At 41.8% G+C, this 20,811-nt stretch overlaps 3 protein-coding genes across 10 annotated transcripts in view; all 3 read left to right on the top strand.

Moving 5' to 3' along the window:
- abca3b (ATP-binding cassette, sub-family A (ABC1), member 3b) overlaps nt 1-9,622 on the top strand; it is a 35,276-nt gene extending 25,654 nt beyond the window's left edge. Inside the window, exons 30-32 of one of the 8 annotated variants that reach the window (XM_078797390.1) lie at nt 6,373-6,535; nt 6,763-6,912; nt 8,949-9,621. In XM_078797390.1, coding sequence (XP_078653516.1) covers nt 6,373-6,535; nt 6,763-6,912; nt 8,949-9,241 — 606 coding nt within the window. In that variant the 3' untranslated portion in view covers nt 9,242-9,621. Of the gene's footprint in view, nt 1-483; nt 2,499-5,400; nt 5,709-6,372; nt 6,536-6,762; nt 6,913-6,943; nt 8,000-8,948 lie in introns of those variants that run through there. The other 7 variants (XM_078797393.1, XM_078797392.1, XR_013630041.1 and 4 more) reach the window with 7 other exon arrangements.
- Nucleotides 9,509-11,661, top strand: LOC131103335 (cytochrome P450 2K1-like). Its single transcript, XM_078797346.1, has 6 exons — nt 9,509-9,523; nt 9,732-9,908; nt 9,986-10,127; nt 10,720-10,904; nt 10,969-11,110; nt 11,203-11,661. Exons 1-6 carry the CDS (start codon nt 9,509-9,511, stop codon nt 11,388-11,390), a joined length of 849 nt encoding a protein of 282 aa, XP_078653472.1. The 3' UTR covers nt 11,391-11,661.
- Nucleotides 11,662-14,038: 2,377 nt separating this feature from the next.
- On the top strand, nt 14,039-20,644 carry LOC131103332 (cytochrome P450 2K1-like). The gene is made up of 9 exons (XM_078797396.1): nt 14,039-14,984; nt 15,649-15,811; nt 16,367-16,516; nt 17,706-17,866; nt 18,505-18,681; nt 18,759-18,900; nt 19,696-19,880; nt 19,945-20,086; nt 20,179-20,644. Exons 1-9 carry the CDS (start codon nt 14,745-14,747, stop codon nt 20,364-20,366), a joined length of 1,548 nt encoding a protein of 515 aa, XP_078653522.1. The 5' UTR covers nt 14,039-14,744; the 3' UTR covers nt 20,367-20,644.
- Nucleotides 20,645-20,811: the final 167 nt, after the last annotated feature.

Here is a 20,811-nt window from a genome sequence, read left to right as displayed (position 1 = left end):
TATAGTAGACATAATAAGAGAAAATAAGACATAGAAAACCTGTTTACCACCTTCTAAATACACTTTTACATAATTAGAGCCCTCTACACATGAAATAACACCCCTATAGCCACCTTTACACTCATATTAGCCAATATAGTAGATAGAATAAGAGAAAATAGATGTAGAAAACCTGTTTACCAGTTTCTAAATACACTTTGTAACAATATTAGAGCCCTCTAGACATGAGATAACACCCCTATAGTCACATTTACATTCATATTAGCCAATATAGTAGACATAATAAGAGAAAATAAGACATAGAAAACCTGTTTACCACCTTCCAAATACACTTTAACATTATTAGAGCCCTCCAGATATGAAATAACACCCCTATAGTCACCTTTACACTCATATTAACCAATATAGTAGACATAATAAGTAAAATAAAAACACTTGTGCTGATGCGTCTTGCTGTAAACGTGTTGCGGCTGTGGTTTGAAGGTGTTTGGCACGTTGGAGGCGGCCAAGGAGAAGTACCGCATCGAGGACTACTGCGTGAGTCAGATCTCATTGGAGCAGGTCTTCCTCAGCTTTGCTCAGTTCCAGCACTGCACGGAGGGCAGGAGGAAGTAAGACACCCGCCCCGACACCCGCCCGGGCATCCATGGAACCTTACTCTTTGTGTGTGTGTGTGTGTGTGTGAGCATGTGTGTGTGTGTGTGTGTGTGTACATGGACTTGACATTTCTGACCGTCCACATGAGCTTGTGTTGCGTAACGGGGAATGGCCGACATAACGGTGGTGCTGCACCTTTTTAGGATGTTTTTTTTATCGCCAGATCAAAGGTGATGACGCCGCGCATCGCTACTGAGTTTGCGTCCAAATGTATTTGTTTGTTATTATTTATCTAAGATTATTTTAATGACCTTTTATAAGGATAAATATTATCAAAAGAAAAAAAAAGGATGTTCATATGATCGTCACACACCTCCAAGCCTTATCTAACATCCGACTTTTACTTGATTTTAACTTTATAGCCCCCGTTTCACTGCGCTAATGTTCTTAGCAAGGTCATGTGATGCCTTCAGGCGACTTTGAGGCCTTGCATGTAAGGCAGGGGTGTCCAACACGGGGGGCAGGGGCCCTGCAACACATTCCATCCATCTTCTATGCCGCTTATCTCCTCGCTAGCGTCGCAAGGGGGTAGGAGTAGGGGGGGGGTATGCTGGAGCCTATCCCAGGTGTGGGGTACACCCTGCTCCTATCATAGGACACACATAGACACCTGCAGCTCATACTAGCAATATTATTTCAACCATAAAACAGTAATTTGACAAGAATAAAGTCCAAATATTAAGGGAAAAAATCTGAATATTATGAGAAAAATCATATAATTTTAGTTGTGAAAATTTGAAATGATGTTTTTTAAAAAGTTGTAATATTATGGTTAAAAAACAAACAAACACAGATGTCATTTCTGGAAAGAAAAAAAATCCAAATAAGTAATAAAGTCACAATTACATGAAAAAAATTGTCAAAATTAAATCAAAATATTAAGATTTTGGGAGAATAAAGCCGTAATATTATGATTATCATTTTAGTGACTAAAATTAGTTTTTTTAACTTGTGATATTATGAAAAAGGTGATTTTTCTTAGTCAGAATTCAAAGTCAGAATATGAAAAGAAAAATAAACTTAAAATATTCAAGTACTATTAACTAAAGAAAATACGGGATGTAGTCATAATATTTCCAAAAGTATAATTTTGAAGATTATTTCAGAAGAAAGTTGAAATATTTGGAAAATGTAAGCAAAAAAAAAAGGCAAAATGTGTAAAAAAAAAAAAAAAAAGTTGCTATGAATCAGAGTATGTGAATAAAGTTGAGATGCTGGACATCCCGTACGTGTAAGCTGGCAGCGTAACATCACAGTTGCATGGCGGGACCATGCGGCCCCGGACACCCCCGCTTGAAGGCAAACATGCACGTGAGCGTGCACGTGAGACGCATCAATACAGCCGAGTCGACACCCTGAAAATTTTCTTGCCAAATGTTTTGTCCTTGAAAACAAGACGCCATGGTGTTTTTGTTCAAAACAACAAGCGTGTGAGCGTGCACGTGGGAGAGACACGCACGGGATGGATTTATCATCATCATCATCATCATCATCATGATGCTGATAGCGTCTCCGATACAGCAGAGCCTTAGAGAGTCAATGTGCTTTCTTCCTCCATGCCTTCTTTTCTTGCCTTTTTCACCCCTTTGATTCCGTCCTTATCACGCGGTCAACTTATCAACACCGTCTTTGTTGATATGAAATGAATGTATTTATCAAGCAAAAAAAAAAGATGAGATAAATCCCAGCATGATACGCTTTAAAAAAACAAAAAACAAAAAAAAAAACAGCGCCATCCCACACCTTGAAGTTGGCTTACATTGTATTTTTGCACACGCCGTTTTATGCACAACTTGAATGAAAGGTTTCAGGTGGTGGAGGGTACACAAACATGTACACGTTCACGTACAAGTACATGTACGTGGAAGGTGAAACATGCACATATTTCATTACGCTCATGCCGTATAAGGGAAGTGATATATAATTGGAATTGTATCCAGCTCATCCATCATGTCAGCTACACCATCTATGTACACTAGCTCTGTGTACACGAGATCTATATACACTAGCGCTGTGTACACTAGCTCCGTGTACTGTAGCTCTGTGTGCATTAACTCCCGTGTACAGTAAATATCTGTACACGAGATGTATGTATGTATGTATGTATGTATGTATGTATGTGTGTAGCATCCAAACTTTTGACATTAAATCATAGAAAATAGAACATGCAAGCAAAGACGGGACTTTTTCTTTGTGCAGTCATCATCTGCAAATTGTTGATATGAAATATCAGTTTGAATTATTTTTATTATCATGAATCGTTATTTGCAAAGTTGAAATAATACTTAATATGAATGATATAGACTTGGATTAAGCATGAATAATTGTGTAGTTGTATTGATGATGATTATTTGGGACAAGAATTCTTATGGTAATTCTTATGGTAATGGTTTTATTTCATTTGAACATGCATCAGATTACAATTGAATGCATCACATAATCAGTTCACAGTTCCACATGTCCAAAAGGAGTAGGAAGCAAAGCTTATTAAATCCTACCCCTCCATCTGGTACTTTTACAATCAGTAACTGTTACATTTGTTCACTTCCTGCCTTTCTGATATAATTTTTTATTTTATATTATTTTATTTTGTTTTATTTAATTTTATTTTTTGTCATATACAGAAGTACAAGGGGATATGACCATCCAATGACATAATGGGTACCATAGTAAGTGTCAATATAGTGATATACAGTGCATCCGGAAAGTATTCACAGCACTTCACTTTTTCTACATTTTGTCATGTTACAGCCTCATTCCAAACTGAATTAAATTCATCTCTTACCTCAAAATTCTACACAAAATACTCCATTATGACAATGTGAAAAAAGGTTTTTTGACATGTTTTGAATTTATTAAAAATAGACAACAAAAAAATCACATTTACATAAGTATTCACAGCCTTTGCCATGAAGCTCAAAATTGAGCTCAGGTGCATCTTTTTTCCTCTGATCATCCTTGAGATCTTTCTACAGCTTAATTGGAGTCCACCTGCAGTAAATTCAGTTGATTGGACATGATTTGGAAATATAATAACTGTCTATATAAGGTCCCACAGTTGACTGTGCATGTCAGAGCACAAACACCAAGCATGAAGTCAAAAGAACTGTCTGTAGACCTGCGAGACAGGATTGTCTTGAGGCACAAATCTGGGGAAGGATACAGAAAAATTTCTGCTGCTTTGAAGGTCCCAATGAGCACAGTGGCCTCCATTATTCGTAAATGGAAGACGTTTGGAACCACCAGGACTCTTCCTAGAGCTGGCTGGCCTTTTAAACTGAGCGATCGGGGAAGAAGGGCCTTAGTCAGGGAGGTGACCAAGGCCCCGATGGTCACTCTGTCAGAGCTCCAGCGTTCCTCTGTGGAGAGAGGAGAGCCTTCCAGAAGGACAACCATCTCTGCAGCAATCCACCAATCAGGCCTGTATGGTAGAGTGGCCAGACGAAAGCCACTCCTTAGTAAAAGGAACATGGCAGCCCGTCTGGAATTTGCCAAAAAGCACCTGAATGACTCTCAGACCATGAGAAACAAAATTCTCTGGTCTGATGAGACAAAGATTGAACTCTTTGGTGTGAATGCCAGGCGCCATGTTTGGAGGAAACCAGGCACTGCTCATCACCAGGCCAATACCATCCCTACAGTGAAGCATGGTGGTGGCAGCATCATGCTGTGGGGATGTTTTTCAGCAGCAGGAACTGGCAGACTAGTCAGGATAGAAGGAAAAATGAATGCAGCAATATATAGAGATATCCTGGATGAAAACCTGCTCCAGAGCGCTCTTGACCTCAGTAGACTGGTCATGTACCTTGACCATATCGACAGTAGACATTAGCACACAGCCAAGATCTCAAAAGATTGGCTTCAGAACCACTCCGTGAATGTCCTGGAGTGGCCCAGCCAGAGTCCAGACTTGAATCCGATCGAACATCTCTGGAGAGATCTGAAAATGGCTGTGCACAGACGTTTCCCATCCAACCTGATGGAGCTTGAGACTTATTGCAAAGAAGAATGGGCAAAACTGCCTAAAGATAGGTGTGCTAAACTTGTGGGATCATATTCAAAAAGACTTGCGGCTGTAATTGCTGCCAAAGGTGGATCAACAAAGTATTAAGCAAAGGCTGTGAATACTTATGTAAATGTGATTTTTTTGTTTTCTATTTTTAATAAATTCAAAACATGTCAAAAAAACCTTTTTTCACATTGTCATAATGGAGTATTTTGTGTAGAATTTTGAGGTAAGAGATGAATTTAATTCAGTTTGGAATGAGGCTGTAACATGACAAAATGTAGAAAAAGTGAAGCGCTGTGAATACTTTCCGGATGCACTGTATATAGCACATCATGACTGGTTCAAGACTCTTCATCCTTGTATTTAGCAAACATCAACTGCTTGTATTGTTTCTTGAATTGGCTCATCGTTGCGCATTGTTTGAGTTCCTTACTCAATCCATTCCATAGTTTGATTCCACATACTGAAATGCATTGTTTGAGGGTCTTACTATATGAATGTATGTATATGGTAGTATTAGTGATGGAAATAATGGAGTAGAACTGGCTAATAAGAACATATGTCACCATCGCTCTTTTTGTGCATTTCAATTAGAATTTGATGGGGAAAAAAATACCCTTCATGAAAATGTGGAGAGTATATCGCTCACAAGCACTTGCTGATGTGAAAGTCTACACATATATAACAGCATTTCAATATGTTAGCCAAAGTCCCCTTAAATGAGACTCTAAGAGGTTAACAAGCTCAAGGGGGTGTGGAAGGTGGAGCATATGGATCAAAGTTCCAGTTCAAGTCTGCACAGATGACATCCGGAGCTCCTGCTGTCCAAACAATGTCTCCTTGGGAAGACTTTCTGGCCTCGCTCTTGTCCAGTTCCAGTAGCGTACTGGGCGGTGTGGCCGTGCTGCTCCTCTTGGCTTTTGCATCCAGGCGCTTCGCTTTGCGGGAAACTAGGAAGGGGCCTCCGGGACCCAGACCTTTGCCCTTGCTTGGCAACCTGCTGCAGCTCGATCTCAAGAGGCTTCACCTGAACCTTTGTGAGGTAAATACTGTGTCAGCTTTATTTATTTCAGCCTGTCTTACATGTGATGTTGCCCAAGTGTGGCCACTTATACAATCAATCCATAGGCTAGGATATCCTTTGCTTGTAAAGGCGGCATTTAGAGGTGAAAACAACATGAAAAGCAGACAGCAGTCTAAGGGTGGAAACCTGAGAGAAACATTGGAATTATTTTTAATTTACCTGAAATAAGAAATTTAAAGGAGACCTGCGATGCTCACCTATAAATGTAGTTTGAATGTTGTATTGGGCTGCACAGTGTGTGAGTGGTTAGCATACTGGCCTCACAGCAAGTTCAATTCCACCCTCGGCCATCTCTGTGTGGAGTTTGCACACGTGGGTTTTCTCTGGGTACTCCGGTTTCCTCCCACAATTGTCCATAGGTATGAATGTGAGTGTGAATGGTTGTTTGTCTATATGTGCCCTGTGATTGGCTGGCAACGAGTCCAGGGTGTGTCCCACCTCTCGCCCCAAGACAGCTGGGATAGGCTCCAGCACCACGATGAATGGAAAAATGGGTTGCGGAAACAGCGACATTATTATTGAAATAAAGTCATAATACGTATCATGGGAATAATGTCATAATCACAAGATCAACATTTGTAAGAAGGAAGTAATTGGAAAATAAACACCGCTCTTGTGTTAGCTTGCAGAAGAATATGGCTCCGTGTTCACAATCTACTTGGGCAGCGTTAAAGTCGTGATCCTGGCTGGATACAAGACGGTCAAAGAGGCTCTGGTCACCCACGCTGACGCGTTTGGGGAGCGCCACATCGTGCCCATATTTGAGGAGCTGAGTCGAGGTCACGGTAAGAACGTTCATCATCCCTTAGAATGTGGCCAATTAAAAAAAAATAAATAAACACTGTTGTCCCCAAATGGCCCCTGGGTCACACTTTGGACACCCCCTGGCCTGGCCTTACACTATAAAGTAAATCAATGTTTGCTTATTAGGAAAATACAACGTTTGAGCCACTTGTGTGCGTTGTTCAAGTTGGCAAGGTTGTCACGTGACTTCCAATGACGTCTTTGACAGGAATTATTTTTGCAAACGGAGACTCGTGGAAAAAACTGAGACGTTTTGCCATCAGCACTCTGAGAGACTTCGGAATGGGTAAAAGACTCGCTGAAGAGAAAATCATGGAGGAGTGCAGCCACCTCATTCCCATTTTTGAGAAGCATGAAGGTATGACGTCACCTTTTTTTATCGTCAGCAGATCTTATCAGCTCGGATATCAGTTCAGTTGAATACAGTGGCTGTGACTTTGTGTGTGCGCCTTTAAGAGGCGGGGCTTGGGAAGTGACTTATGACGTTAGCTGGCCAGAGTCGAATATTCGTTAGCTGACGGTTAGCAGAGTTAGCAGTACGTCCGCAGTGTCGAGAATGGCCAACCGCAGCTATGTTGAGAATGTACACCGCGCGTGTGTTGTCTAATTCTTAATAAAGCCGATGAAGCGCATCGTGGGTCTCTCCTTCAACAGCGGTAGTAGAGTAGTACACGACACTGGCCTCTAGGTGTCAGTACGGTTGCATTGAGACGATAGCCACCACAGGAAATGATCTCATGTCTACTGTGCAGTAGTGGTGGGCAAAACCGTTCATTTCAGTGAACCGGTTCATTCAGTAAAAAGATCCGTTCATTTCGGTCAATTGATCGTTAGCCTGTGATCCCCAGCTGCATAGACCCGGTCAGCCGTATCGAGTCAGTCCGTTCACTCATGTTCACGTTCGTTCCGACTCAACAGATCAACAAAACGTGATGTCTAGTGGTGTGTTGGTTCATGAACGAACGGGTCAAAAGAACTAGTTCAATCACTCGGTCTTGGTCTTTTAGTCAGCTAAGCCCACCCACCCACAGAGCGAGGCGCGACGATAGGATAAGACAGGCAAAGCACGCAGATAGTCCCGCCAATTAAAAAAAAGCATTTGCAACTGAACGGACTGAACGTGTATTGTAGGGGCGGTGACCTCGTTCATTCCGTTCACAAAGAAGAACTATTTCTTTTGACCCGTTCGTTCATGACCGACACACCACTCGTCTACTGTGCAGTCATTCTTTGTTTTTGCTTGGTTAATTGGATCCAGACTGGATCGCAATTTGTAGAATTCAGTATTAATAAACAAAACATTTGGGTACCGTAAAACGGAATTATAAGGGACGGTGGGGCAATCAGGGACAATTTTCGGGAACATGTTTTTTGAACGATTTTTTCAAGAATATATGCGTCTTTGAAAAAACCACACAAAACAGCTTCCTGTTTAACATGAAAAGGCAAAAAACTATGCCATATATCTGATATGATGACTTGTGTTCACTGTTCTGTGTTCATTCTTACAGCGTGACCTGCATTCCCCTGCTTTTATGTCAGACATTTAAGTGTTTAAGTACCTTCATCCTGACAAGCAAAATGCAGTGTAGTGTCGGATGTTGCCCAAAAAGGGCCGACATGGCGAGTGCGCAGTGATGTAGAGATATGCAAGTCATGAATGAGTCGTTCAGAACTTGTTGTACTGCATTGTGGCTCACAGCCTTACTCGTCTTCATGAACCCATTTACCCTTGCCATCACTAGCTAAGTTGAACAAGTAAACCAGTTAACGTCGCTGTAGTGCAGCTGCTACTCTAACTGCATTTGTATCAATTAGGGCTGTCAAATGTTTACAAATTGTAATCAAATTCATCTGTTTTCACTTATTAATTAATCACCATTGTATTTTATGGACAAAAAGAAATGACAGGACACATTTGTATAAATGAACAGCTCCAAAAGGATTGAACATTTTACTCAAGCTAAAGAAAAAAATATTTGCCTTAGTCTCTTTAACGGGCTGCACGGCGTACGGGTGGTTAGCGCACAGGCCTCACAGCTAGGAGATCCAAGTTCAATCCCACCCTCGGCCATCTCTGTGTGGAGTTTGCATGTTCTCCCTGTGCATGCGTAGGTTTCCTCCCACATTCCAAAAACATGCTAGGTTAATTGGCGACTCCAAATTGTCTGAATGTGAGTGTGAATGGTTGTTTGTCTAGATGTGCCCTGTGATTGGCTGGCCACCAGTCCAGGGTGTACCCCGCCTCTCGCCAGAAGACAGCTAGGATAGGCTCCAGCACCCCCCGCGACCCTCGTGAGGAAAAAGCGGTAGAAAATGAATGAATGAATGAATGAAAATGTGTACCTGGTATCATATCCTTGGACATCGTTCCAAAGTAAACCTGTCTTGCAGGGCAGCCGTTTGATACAACACAACCATTGAGTAACGCCGCGTCCAATGTCATCTGTTCCATTGTGTTTGGGAGCCAATTTCAATACGACGACGCTCAGTTCACCACCTTGGTGGAACGAGTCAAAGACAACTTATTTTTGACTGGATCCAAACAAATTCAGGTGAGGTTCTACGTACGGAAAGTTGTCCAAACGTTAGAGTTAGGGTTATCTCGGCCATCTCTTTGGGGAGTTTGCATGTGTGGGTTTTCTCCGGGTACGCAGGTTTCCTCCAACATTCCAAAAACATGCTAGGTTAATTGGCGACTCCAAATTGTCCATAGGTATGAATGTGAGTGTGAATGGTTGTTTGTCTATATGTGCCCTGTGATTGGCTGGCCACCAGTCCAGGGTGTACCCCGACAGCTGAATGAATGAATGTTGTATTCTGGTGTTAAACCACGCCAAACCTTCAGATAATCCCCTGAAAACACGCTCTGAACGCTGACTTTCTCAGAGTTTTTTTTCTAACAGCGGCTTCCTGTGATGTCACACTGAGCCTCAGGAGAAGTCACCCGCTGTATGGGCTGTGCCTGGGTAAAAGCTGTAGGCCTGAAAAGCGCCCCGAACAGCAAAAATTGAAAAAGTTGTAATCTAACAAAAAGAAGAAAAGTGTGGGTTGCAGAAACAGCGACATTATTATTGGAATAAAGTCAAAATATCATGGGAATAATTGGAAAGTTGTCCAAACGTTTTCCAAAAAATGACAACTAGTTTTTCATCATACCACCAATATCTATTCCAGTTTTACAACAACATTCCATGGCTGTTTAGCTGGGTTCGGGACCGGCAGATAGTTCTAAAGAACTTCCAGAAAAACATCCAGGGCATAAAGGACCTGCTGGCCAAAGTGAAGGAGAACCTGAACCCTGAAGATTGCAGGGGTCTGGCGGACTGCTTCTTCATGCGCATGCAAAAAGAGGTTTGTCGACTCTTTCAATGGAGTGCTGCTATATTTCTAATTTGATGTTAAATGTGTGGTCATTCTCGCTCCCCCAGGATCTATCTGATGAGCAGAACCACTTCAGTGAGGACAACATGGTTCATGTCGTGCTCAACCTCTTTGCTGCAGGAACGGACACCACTGCCACCACACTAAGATGGGCCTTGCTATTGATGGTTAAATATTCCCTAATACAAGGTACTGCCGTTACAGGAGAGCCCAACAAAGTCTGCCTAGCAACAAGTAGTCTGAACCTGGTTATCAGTCCATGATCCTTGCACATGTAGACAACCTAACACTCACATTCACAAGAGCAGGGTTAGCCAACGTGCGGCCCATCTGGTTATCCAATAGACTTGATATCCTCAATGAAGGAAAATGGAAATTATTAAATAAAATAAAATAATTAAATTATTGAACCAGTCATGATGTGCTATACATATCACTATATTGACATTTACTATGGTACCCATTATGTCATTGTATGGTCATATCACCTTGTTCTTTGGTACAACTATATTAGGAAAGCAGGAAGTGAACAAATATAACGGTTACTGATCGTAAAAGTACCAGATGGAGGGGTAGGATTTAATAAGCTTTGCTTCTTCCTACTCCTTTTGGACATGTGGAACTGTGAACTGATTATGTGATGCATTCAATTGTAATCTGATGTAAAACCATTACCATTACCATTACCATTACCATTACCATTACCATTACCATTACCATTACCATTACCATTACCATTACCATTACCATTACCATTACCATTACCATTACCACCATCTAGATCGGGTCCAGGAGGAGCTGAGCAGGGTGATTGGAAGCCGCCAAGTTTGCGCTGATGATCGCAAGAACCTTCCCTACACTGATGCCGTCATCCATGAGATTCAGAGGTTCAGCATCATCTCACCCACAACCATTCACCACCGAACCAGCCAGGACATCACCTTCCAGGGCCACTTCATCGAAAAGGTTTGCTTCTTTCTCGGTGACACCGTTTGGATGTACGGTATAACATCATCTCCCCCTCATGCAGGGCACCATTGTTTTGCCTCTCCTTTTTTCTGTCCACTGCGATAAGAGTGAGTGGGAGACACCAAGAGCCTTCAACCCTTCCCACTTCCTGGATGAGGAGGGTAAATTCATCAAGCGGGATGCCTTCATGCCCTTCTCTGCAGGTACAGCCTCTCAAGTCTGGAAAAGTGGTTGAAAAACATGGCCGCCATGAAGCAAAACATGAATCAAACAAGTCTACTGATTCTGATTGAAGGCCGCAGGGCTTGTCTCGGCGAAGGTCTGGCCCGGATGGAGCTCTTCCTCTTCTTCACCACCCTCCTTCAGCGCTTTCGCTTCACGCCTCCCCCAGGGATGTCGGAGGACGAGCTGGATTTGACGCCAGTGGTGGGCTTGACGCTCAGTCCGCCGCATCACCTGCTGTGTGCCGTCAGTCGGTGCTGATGAGCATCAGCGTGATGGCGTCTTTTTTGCATTCCCATGATTTGCAAGCTCACGGATGACACACTTTGTTGTCCAAATGATCCATGTCATGAAGTTTTTTGTCTTTTGTTTTTTTTGTCTCCATCAATCCATCCATCCATTTTCTGCACCACTTAGCATTTGAAAATAGATGACACATTTTTATCTTTTTCAGTTATGATAATGTTAATTCTATTTTTCACATCTCTACTTTTTACTAGAATGTAATTTCATTTACTGAAATAAACACCTGTCCTTGTTGAAAATATGGAGTTAATGACCAAAACCACATGCTTATTCATGCTTCTACAATTATGTACAGTATATGTATATGATATAAAATTTTTAATGTGTTAACTTGGCAAAGCAGTTATACAAGTATAGCCTTTAAATAATCGTGTATAATAATCGCAAACAAAAGGAAGGAAGAGAGGGTCAGTGTCGAAGACGTCCAGAGCAGAGTGTCATGCACCACTCATTGGTCTTCTCTTAGCTCGCAGAACGATACGGCTCGGTGTTTACGGTCTACTTTGGCATCAAGAAAATGGTGGTCCTGGCTGGATACAAGACGGTGAAAGAGGCTCTGGTCGACCATGCAGAGGAGTTTGGAGAACGCCATGTCTACCCAATATTTGACGATATGAATCATGGTCACGGTAAGAGTATCATCCCTTAAACATGGGGTGTCCTAACTTTTTCCAGCGAGGGTCATTGGAAAAATGAAAGGACACAAACTTGCCACTTGGATATTACAAAATGATAACATTTTTTCTAATAAGAATGAAGCTTTTTTCTCTGCATATTGGGGCTTTTTCTTCTAACATTACAGCCATTTTTCTTAGTCAAAGTATTTCTATTTAAAATGATTGCAAGGATATTTAAAGTCAGTTTTTGAAGCTGCCGTGCTTTCTAGTTTCATCCATAGTGTAGCTGTAGATATAGATATATAACACTCAACCTAGTTGAAGTCCAATTAAGAAGAAAAAGGAATGACTGAATTGGAAACTGAATTGGATAATTACTGAAATTCCAAAATGTAATGTATATATTTCAAACAATTGCGCTGTGCACCAGACTAGCCGTGATGGTCAGCGGCCAGTTCAAGTGCACTGAAAAAAAGGATTTTTTTGGCCCTGTAATTATTACCTCAAATATTAATTTAAATTTTACAAGGATTTATTATTTAACTTATTTTACTCTAAAATCTCACTCTTTATTTAATGCCTTACTTGATGATTGTGTGTAACTTTGTATCCTCACATTTCTATGTAAATTTAATCACTGACACCAAGTAATATTTACATATCTAATGTATTGATTTTACAACCTGATACCAGATAGTAAAATGTACTTGGGAAAAAACAGTAAACCTGGCCCCCTTGTGGCCATTCTGCGCATGCGTCAGAGGATTGTTAGCCCTCAGACTTCCCAGGGCAAAGTTCGAGGGCGCCATGTTTTCACGGGAATACGGTTGTAGACGACATGGACAGTCGTTTAACAAGGAAATTCATCGATGTGGAGCCGTATGTGTAGGTCATATGCTTATCTGGCTTTTTTCTGTCACCTTTCCTCATCTGTTTACGTCGGTGTTATAATATGAAATACTCGACGTTAGCATTAGCTTAACTTTAGCCTGCCAGCTAGCTAGCTAGCTATCAACTGCGAGCTTTGTGGAGGTGTTTTCGGTTGCAGAACAGGAGATATTTATGTTTATTAAATCTGTAATAATTCATTCCTTATATATGTTATTTGATTATTTTGGCAGCAGCAGTGTCCAAAGGCATGGGAACCGCGTGTAGCTTAAACATTTGTTGAAGTATGCTAGCGACCTGGATCTTGGGGATGCTGTCGGGGAGCGGGAGTTTTTGTACAGCAGCAGAGTTTGTTCAGACCCTGAAAATATATCAATAATGACTGAAACCAGCCTGGAAGGATTAGAAATTTTGGAGCAAGGTTAGTTCACCGCATCTGTGGTCATTTTTATGTCACACATGATATTGTCATGATTTGTCACTACAATGTTGTTTATTCCACTTGTCAACAGCGTCTAAGAAGCAGAGTCCTCTCTGTGTGTAAAACAGCAGCTTGCACCAACTAAGACGCCTGACTGAGAAGGTATTTTGATAACCCTGAAAGTCGCTTTTCTTGACAAACATTTTGTCCTTGAAAACAAGGGAACATAAGGGAAGTGATATATAATTGGAATTGTATCCAGCTCATCCATCATGTCAGCTACACCATCTATGTACACTAGCTCTGTGTACACGAGATCTATATACAGTAGTGCTGTGTACACTAGCTCCTTGTACTTTAGCTCTGTGTGCATTTTTTTTGTACACAGAGACTTTTTCTTTGTGCAGTCATCATCTGCAAATTGTTTATATGAAATTATTTTTTACTATCATGAATCGTTATTTGTAAAGTTGAAATAATAGTTAATATGAATGATATAGCCTTGGATTAAGCATGATTATTTGTGTAATTGTATTGATGGAATACTTGCAGCATTTGGATGATTATTTGGGACAAGAATTCTTATGGTAATGTTAATGGTTTTATTTCACTTGAACATGCATCAGATTACAATTGATACAATTGCATCCCATAATCAGTTCACAGTTCACAGGAGTAGGAAGAAGCAAAGCTTATTAAATCCTACCCCTCCATCTGGTACTTTTACAATCAGTAACTGTCACATTTGTTCACTTCCTGCCTTTCTGATTTATTTTATTTTAGTTTTATTTTATTTTAGTTTTATTTTAGTTTATTTTTTGTCACATACAGAAGTACAAGGGGATATGACTGTACAATGACATAATGTGTACCATAGTAAGCGTCAATATAGTGATATATATAGCATAGCATCATGACTGGTTCAAGACTCTTCATCCTTGTATTTAGCAAACATCAACTGCTTGTATTGTGTCTTGAATTGGCTCATCGTTGCGCATTGTTTGAGTTCCTTACTCAATCCATTCCATAGTTTGATTCCACATACTGAAATGCATTGTTTGAGGGTCTTACTATATGAATGTATGTATATGGTAGTATTAGTGATGGAAATAATGGAGTAGAACTGGCTAATAAGAACATATGTCACCATCGCTCTTTTTGTGCATTTGAATTAGAATTTGATGGGGAAAAAAATACCCTTCATGAAAATGTGGAGAGTATATCGCTCACAAGCACTTGCTGATGTGAAAGTCTACACATATATAACAGCATTTCAATATGTTAGCCAAAGTCCCCTTAAATGAGACTCTAAGAGGTTAACAAGCTCAAGGGGGTGTGGAAGGTGGAGCATATGGATCAAAGTTCCAGTTCAAGTCTGCACAGATGACATCCGGAGCTCCTGCTGTCCAAACAATGTCTCCTTGGGAAGACTTTCTGGCCTCGCTCTTGTCCAGTTCCAGTAGCGTACTGGGCGGTGTGGCCGTGCTGCTCCTCTTGGCTTTTGCATCCAGGCGCTTCGCTTTGCGGGAAACTAGGAAGGGGCCTCCGGGACCCAGACCTTTGCCCTTGCTTGGCAACCTGCTGCAGCTCGATCTCAAGAGGCTTCACCTGAACCTTTGTGAGGTAAATACTGTGTCAGCTTTATTTATTTCAGCCTGTCTTACATGTGATGTTGCCCAAGTGTGGCCACTTATACAATCAATCCATAGGCTAGGATATCCTTTGCTTGTAAAGGCGGCATTTAGAGGTGAAAACAACATGAAAAGCAGACAGCAGTCTAAGGGTGGAAACCTGAGAGAAACATTGGAATTATTTTTAATTTACCTGAAATAAGAAATTTAAAGGAGACCTGCGATGCTCACCTATAAATGTAGTTTGAATGTTGTATTGGGCTGCACAGTGTGTGAGTGGTTAGCATACTGGCCTCACAGCAAGTTCAATTCCACCCTCGGCCATCTCTGTGTGGAGTTTGCACACGTGGGTTTTCTCTGGGTACTCCGGTTTCCTCCCACAATTGTCCATAGGTATGAATGTGAGTGTGAATGGTTGTTTGTCTATATGTGCCCTGTGATTGGCTGGCAACGAGTCCAGGGTGTGTCCCACCTCTCGCCCCAAGACAGCTGGGATAGGCTCCAGCACCACGATGAATGGAAAAATGGGTTGCGGAAACAGCGACATTATTATTGAAATAAAGTCATAATACGTATCATGGGAATAATGTCATAATCACAAGATCAACATTTGTAAGAAGGAAGTAATTGGAAAATAAACACCGCTCTTGTGTTAGCTTGCAGAAGAATATGGCTCCGTGTTCACAATCTACTTGGGCAGCGTTAAAGTCGTGATCCTGGCTGGATACAAGACGGTCAAAGAGGCTCTGGTCACCCACGCTGACGCGTTTGGGGAGCGCCACATCGTGACCATATTTGAGGAGCTGAGTCGAGGTCACGGTAAGAACGTTCATCATCCCTTAGAATGTGGCCAATTAAATAAAAATAAACACTGTGGTGGGCGGCACGGTGGTCTAGTGGTTAGCGTGCAGACCTCACAGCTAGGAGACCAGGGTTCAATTCCACCCTCGGCCGTCTCTGTGTGGAGTTTGCTCTGGTTTCCTCCCACATTCCAAAAACATGCTAGGTTAATTGGTGACTCCAAATTGTCCATGGGTATGAATGTGAATGGTTGTTTGTCTATATGTGCCCTGTGATTGGCTGGCGACCAGTCCAGGGTGTACCCCGCCTCTCGCCCGACGACAGCTGTGATAGGCTCCAGCACCCCCCGCGACCCTCGTGAGGAAAAAGCGGTAGAAAATGAATGAATGAACACTGTGGTCCCCAAATGGCCCCTGGGTCACACTTTGGACACCCCCTGGCCCCTGGCCTGGCCTTACACTCTAAAGTAAATCAATGTTTGCTTATTAGGAAAATACAATTTTTGAGCCACTTGTGAGCGTTGTTCAAGTTGGCGAAGTTGTCACGTGACTTTTCCAATGACGTCTTTGACAGGAATTATTTTTGCAAACGGAGACTCGTGGAAAGAACTGAGACGTTTTGCCATCAGCACTCTGAGAGACTTCGGAATGGGTAAAAGACTCGCTGAAGAGAAAATCATGGAGGAGTGCAGCCACCTCATTCCCATTTTTGAGAAGCATGAAGGTATGACGTCACCTTTTTTTTAATCGCCAGCAGATCTTATCAGCTCGGATATCAGCTCGGTTGAATACAGTGGCTGTGACTTTGTGTGTGCGCCTTTAAGAGGCGGTGCTTGGGAAGTGACTTATGACGTTAGCTGGCCAGAGTCGAATATTCGTTAGCTGACGGTTAGCAGAGTTAGCAGTACGTCCGCAGTGTCGAGAATGGCCAACCGCAGCTATGTTGAGAATGTACACCGCGCGTGTGTTGTCTAATTCTTAATAAAGCCGATGAAGCGCATCGTGGGTCTCTACTTAAACAGCGGTAGTAGAGTAGTACACGACACTGGCCTCAAGGTGTCAGTACGGTTGCATTGAGACGATAGCCACCACAGGAAATTATCTCATGTCTACTGTGCAGTCGTGGTGGGAAAAACCGTTCATTCAGTAAAAAGATCCGTTCATTTCGGTCAATTGGTCGGTAGCCTGTGATCCCCAGCTGCATAGACCCGGTCAGCCGTATCGAGTCAGTCCGTTCACTCATGTTCACGTTCGTTCCGACTCAACAGATCAAGAAAACGTGATGTCTAGTGGTGTGTTGCTTCGTGAACGAACGGGTCAAAAGAACTAGTTATATCACTCGGTCTTGGTCTTTCAGTCAGCTAAGCCCACCCACCCACAGAGCGAGGCGCGACGATAGGATAAGACAGGCAAAGCACGCAGATAGTCCCGCCAATTAAAAAAAAGCATTTGCAACTAAACGGACTGAACGTGTATTGTAGGGGCGGTGACCTCGTTCATTCCGTTCACAAAGAAGAACTATTTCTTTTGACCCGTTCGTTCATGAGCGACACACCACTCGTCTACTGTGCAGTCATCCTTTTTTTGCGTGGTTAATTGGATCCAGACTGGATCGCAATTAGTAGAATTCAGTATTAATAAACAAAACATTTGGGTACCGTAAAACGGGATTATAAGGAACATATTTTTTGGACGATTTGTTCAAGAATATATGCGCCTTTGAAAAAAAACACACAAAATAGCTTCCTGTTTAACATGAAAAGGCAGAATTACATTTTTTAAAAATTCACGAAAATTGTCCTTTAATACCCCGCCGTCCGTTATAACCCCGTTTTACGGTAGTTTTAAAATACTAAAATGTGTACCTGGTATCATATCCTTGGACATCGTTCCAAAGTAAACCTGTCTTGCAGGGCAGCCGTTTGATACAACACAACCATTGAGTAATGCCACATCCAATGTCATCTGTTCCATCGTGTTTGGGAGCCGATTTGAATACGATGACGCTCAGTTCACCACCTTGGTGGAACGAGTCAAAGACAACTTAGTTTTGACTGGATCCAAACAAATTCAGGTGAGGTTCTACGTACGGAAAGTTGTCCAAACGTTAGGGTTAGGGTTATCTTGGTCATCTTTTTGGGTTTTCTCCTGGTACTCCGGTTAATTGGACAAGAGGAAGGTTAATTGGCAACTCCAAATTGTCCATAGGTATTAATGTGAGTGTGAATGGTTGTTTGTCTATATGTGTCCTGTGATTGGCTGGCCACCCCATGGTGTAAACCTTCAGATAATCCCCTGTAAGACGCTCTGAACGCTGACTTTTTCAGAGTTTTTTTTTCTAACAGCGGCTTCCTGTGATGTCACACTGAACCTTAGAGGAAGTCACCCGCTGTATGGGCTGTGCTCGGGTAAAAGCTGTAGGCCTGAAAAGCGCTCCGAACAGTAAAAATGGAAATAGTTGTAAACTAAAAAAAAGAAGAAAAGTGTCAAATTTACAAGAATATAATGAAAATAAGATTTTAGTCGCATAAAGTTGAAATATTCAATACAAATGTGATAACACAACAAACAAAAGGGTGAATAAAGTTGTAATTTTTGAGAAAATGGGTTGTAGAAACAGCGAAAATATCATGGGAATAATTGGAAAGTTGTCCAAACATTTTCCAAAAAATGACAACTAGTTTTTCATCATACCACCAATATCTATTCCAGCTTTACAACAACATTCCATGGCTGTTTAGCTGGGTTCAGGACCGGCAGATACTTCTAAAGAACTTCCAGAAAAACATCCAGGGCATAAAGGACCTGCTGGCCAAAGTGAAGGAGAACCTGAACCCTGAAGATTGCAGGGGTCTGGCGGACTGCTTCTTCATGCGCATGCAAAAAGAGGTTTGTCGACTCTTTCAATGGAGTGCTGCTATATTTCTAATTTGATGTTAAATGTGTGGTCATTCTCGCTCCCCCAGGATCTATCTGATGAGCAGAACCACTTCAGTGAGGACCACATGGTTCATGTCGTGCTCAACCTCTTTGCTGCAGGAACGGACACCACTGCCACCACACTAAGATGGGCCTTGCTATTGATGGTTAAATATCCCCTAATACAAGGTACTGCCGTTACAGGAGAGCCCAACAAAGTCTGCCTAGCAACAAGTAGTCTGAACCTGGTTATCAGTCCATGATCCTTGCACATGTAGACAACCTAACACTCACATTCACAAGAGCAGGGTTAGCCAACGTGCGGCCCATCTGGTTATCCAATAGACTTGATATCCTCAATGAAGGAAAATGGAAATTATTAAATAAAATAAAATAATTAAATTATTGAACCAGTCATGATGTGCTATACATGTCACTATATTGACATTTACTATGGTACCCATTATGTCATTGGATGGTCATATCACCTTGTACTTCGGTACGGGACAAATAAAATAAAATAAAATAATTAAATTATTGAACCAGTCATGACAGTTACTATGGTACCCATTATATCATTGTATGGTCATCACCTCGTACTTTGGTACGGGACAAATAAAATAAAATGAAAGAATTAAATTATTGAAGCAGTCATTATGTGCTATACATATCACTATATTGACATTTACTATGGTACCCATTATGTCATTGGATGGTCATATCACCTCGTACTTCTGTATGTGACAAAAAAAACATAACAAAAAACAACTTCAACTATATTAGGAAAGCAGGAAGTGAACAAATATAACGGTTACTGATTGTAAAAGTACCAGATGGAGGGGTAGGAATTAATAAGCTTTGCTTCTTCCTACTCCTTTTGGACATGTGGAACTGTGAACTGATTATGTGATGCATTCAATTGTAATCTGATGTAAAACCATTACCATTACCATTACCATTACCATTACCATTACCACCATCTAGATCGGGTCCAGGAGGAGCTGAGCAGGGTGATCGGAAGCCGCCAAGTTTGCGCTGATGATCGCAAGAACCTTCCCTACACCGACGCCGTCATCCATGAGATTCAGAGGTTCAGCAACATTGCACCCACAACCATTCACCACCGAACCAGCCAGGACATCACCTTCCAGGGCCACTTCATCGAAAAGGTTTGCTTCTTTCTCGGTGACACCGTTTGGATGTACGGTATAACATCATCTCCCCCTCATGCAGGGAACCATTGTTTTGCCTCTCCTTTTTTCTGTCCACTGCGATAAGAGTGAGTGGGAGACACCAAGAGCCTTCAACCCTTCCCACTTCCTGGATGAGGAGGGTAAATTCATCAAGCGGGATGCCTTCATGCCCTTCTCTGCAGGTACAGCCTCTCCAGTCTGGAAAAGTGGTTGAAAAACATGGCCGCCATGAAGCAAAACATGAATCAAACAAGTCTACTGATTCTGATTGAAGGCCGCAGGGCTTGTCTCGGCGAAGGTCTGGCCCGGATGGAGCTCTTCCTCTTCTTCACTACCCTCCTTCAGCGCTTTCGCTTCACGCCTCCCCCAGGGATGTCGGAGGACGAGCTGGATTTGACGCCAGTGGTGGGCTTGACGCTCAGTCCGCCGCATCACCTGCTGTGTGCCGTCAGTCGGTGCTGATGAGCATCAGCGTGATGGCGTCTTTTTTGCATTCCCATGATTTGCAAGCTCACGGATGACACACTTTGTTGTCCAAATGATCCATGTCATGAAGTTTTTTGTCTTTTGTTTTTTTTGTCTCCATCAATCCATCCCTCCATTTTCTGCACCACTTAGCATTTGAAAATAGATGACACATTTTTATCTTTTTCAGTTATGATAATGTTAATTCTATTTTTCACATCTCTACTTTTTACTAGAATGTAATTTCATTTGCTTAAATAAACACCTGTCCTCGTTGAAAATATGGAGTTAATAACCAAAACCACATGCTTATTCATGCTTCTACAATTATGTACAGGATATGTATATAATATAAAATTTTTAATGTGTTAACTTGGCAAAGCAGTTATACAAGTATAGCCTTTAAATAATCATGCCTATAAAAAGGGTGTGAGGCAGTGCC

The sequence above is a fragment of the Doryrhamphus excisus genome, linkage group LG16 (assembly GCF_037039965.1).
Source record: "Doryrhamphus excisus strain RoL-2023G ecotype Guam linkage group LG16, RoL_Dexc_Guam_v1.1, whole genome shotgun sequence".
Classification (NCBI taxonomy): domain Eukaryota; kingdom Metazoa; phylum Chordata; class Actinopteri; order Syngnathiformes; family Syngnathidae; genus Doryrhamphus; species Doryrhamphus excisus.
Note: the sequence above shows the minus strand (reverse complement) of the source record. Positions and strands in the feature narration are given on the sequence as shown.

Coding starts and splice junctions, on each gene's coding strand:
- LOC131103335 (XM_078797346.1), top strand. Junction 9,909..9,985: donor TCATGCGCATGCAAAAAGAG/GTTTGTCGACTC, acceptor TCGCTCCCCCAG/GATCTATCTGATGAGCAGAA. Junction 11,111..11,202: donor CTTCATGCCCTTCTCTGCAG/GTACAGCCTCTC, acceptor TTCTGATTGAAG/GCCGCAGGGCTTGTCTCGGC.
- LOC131103332 (XM_078797396.1), top strand. CDS start 14,745: ATGACATCCGGAGCTCCTGCTGTCCAAACAATGTCTCCTTGGGAAGAC. Junction 15,812..16,366: donor GGAGCTGAGTCGAGGTCACG/GTAAGAACGTTC, acceptor CGTCTTTGACAG/GAATTATTTTTGCAAACGGA. Junction 17,867..18,504: donor CTGGATCCAAACAAATTCAG/GTGAGGTTCTAC, acceptor TATCTATTCCAG/CTTTACAACAACATTCCATG.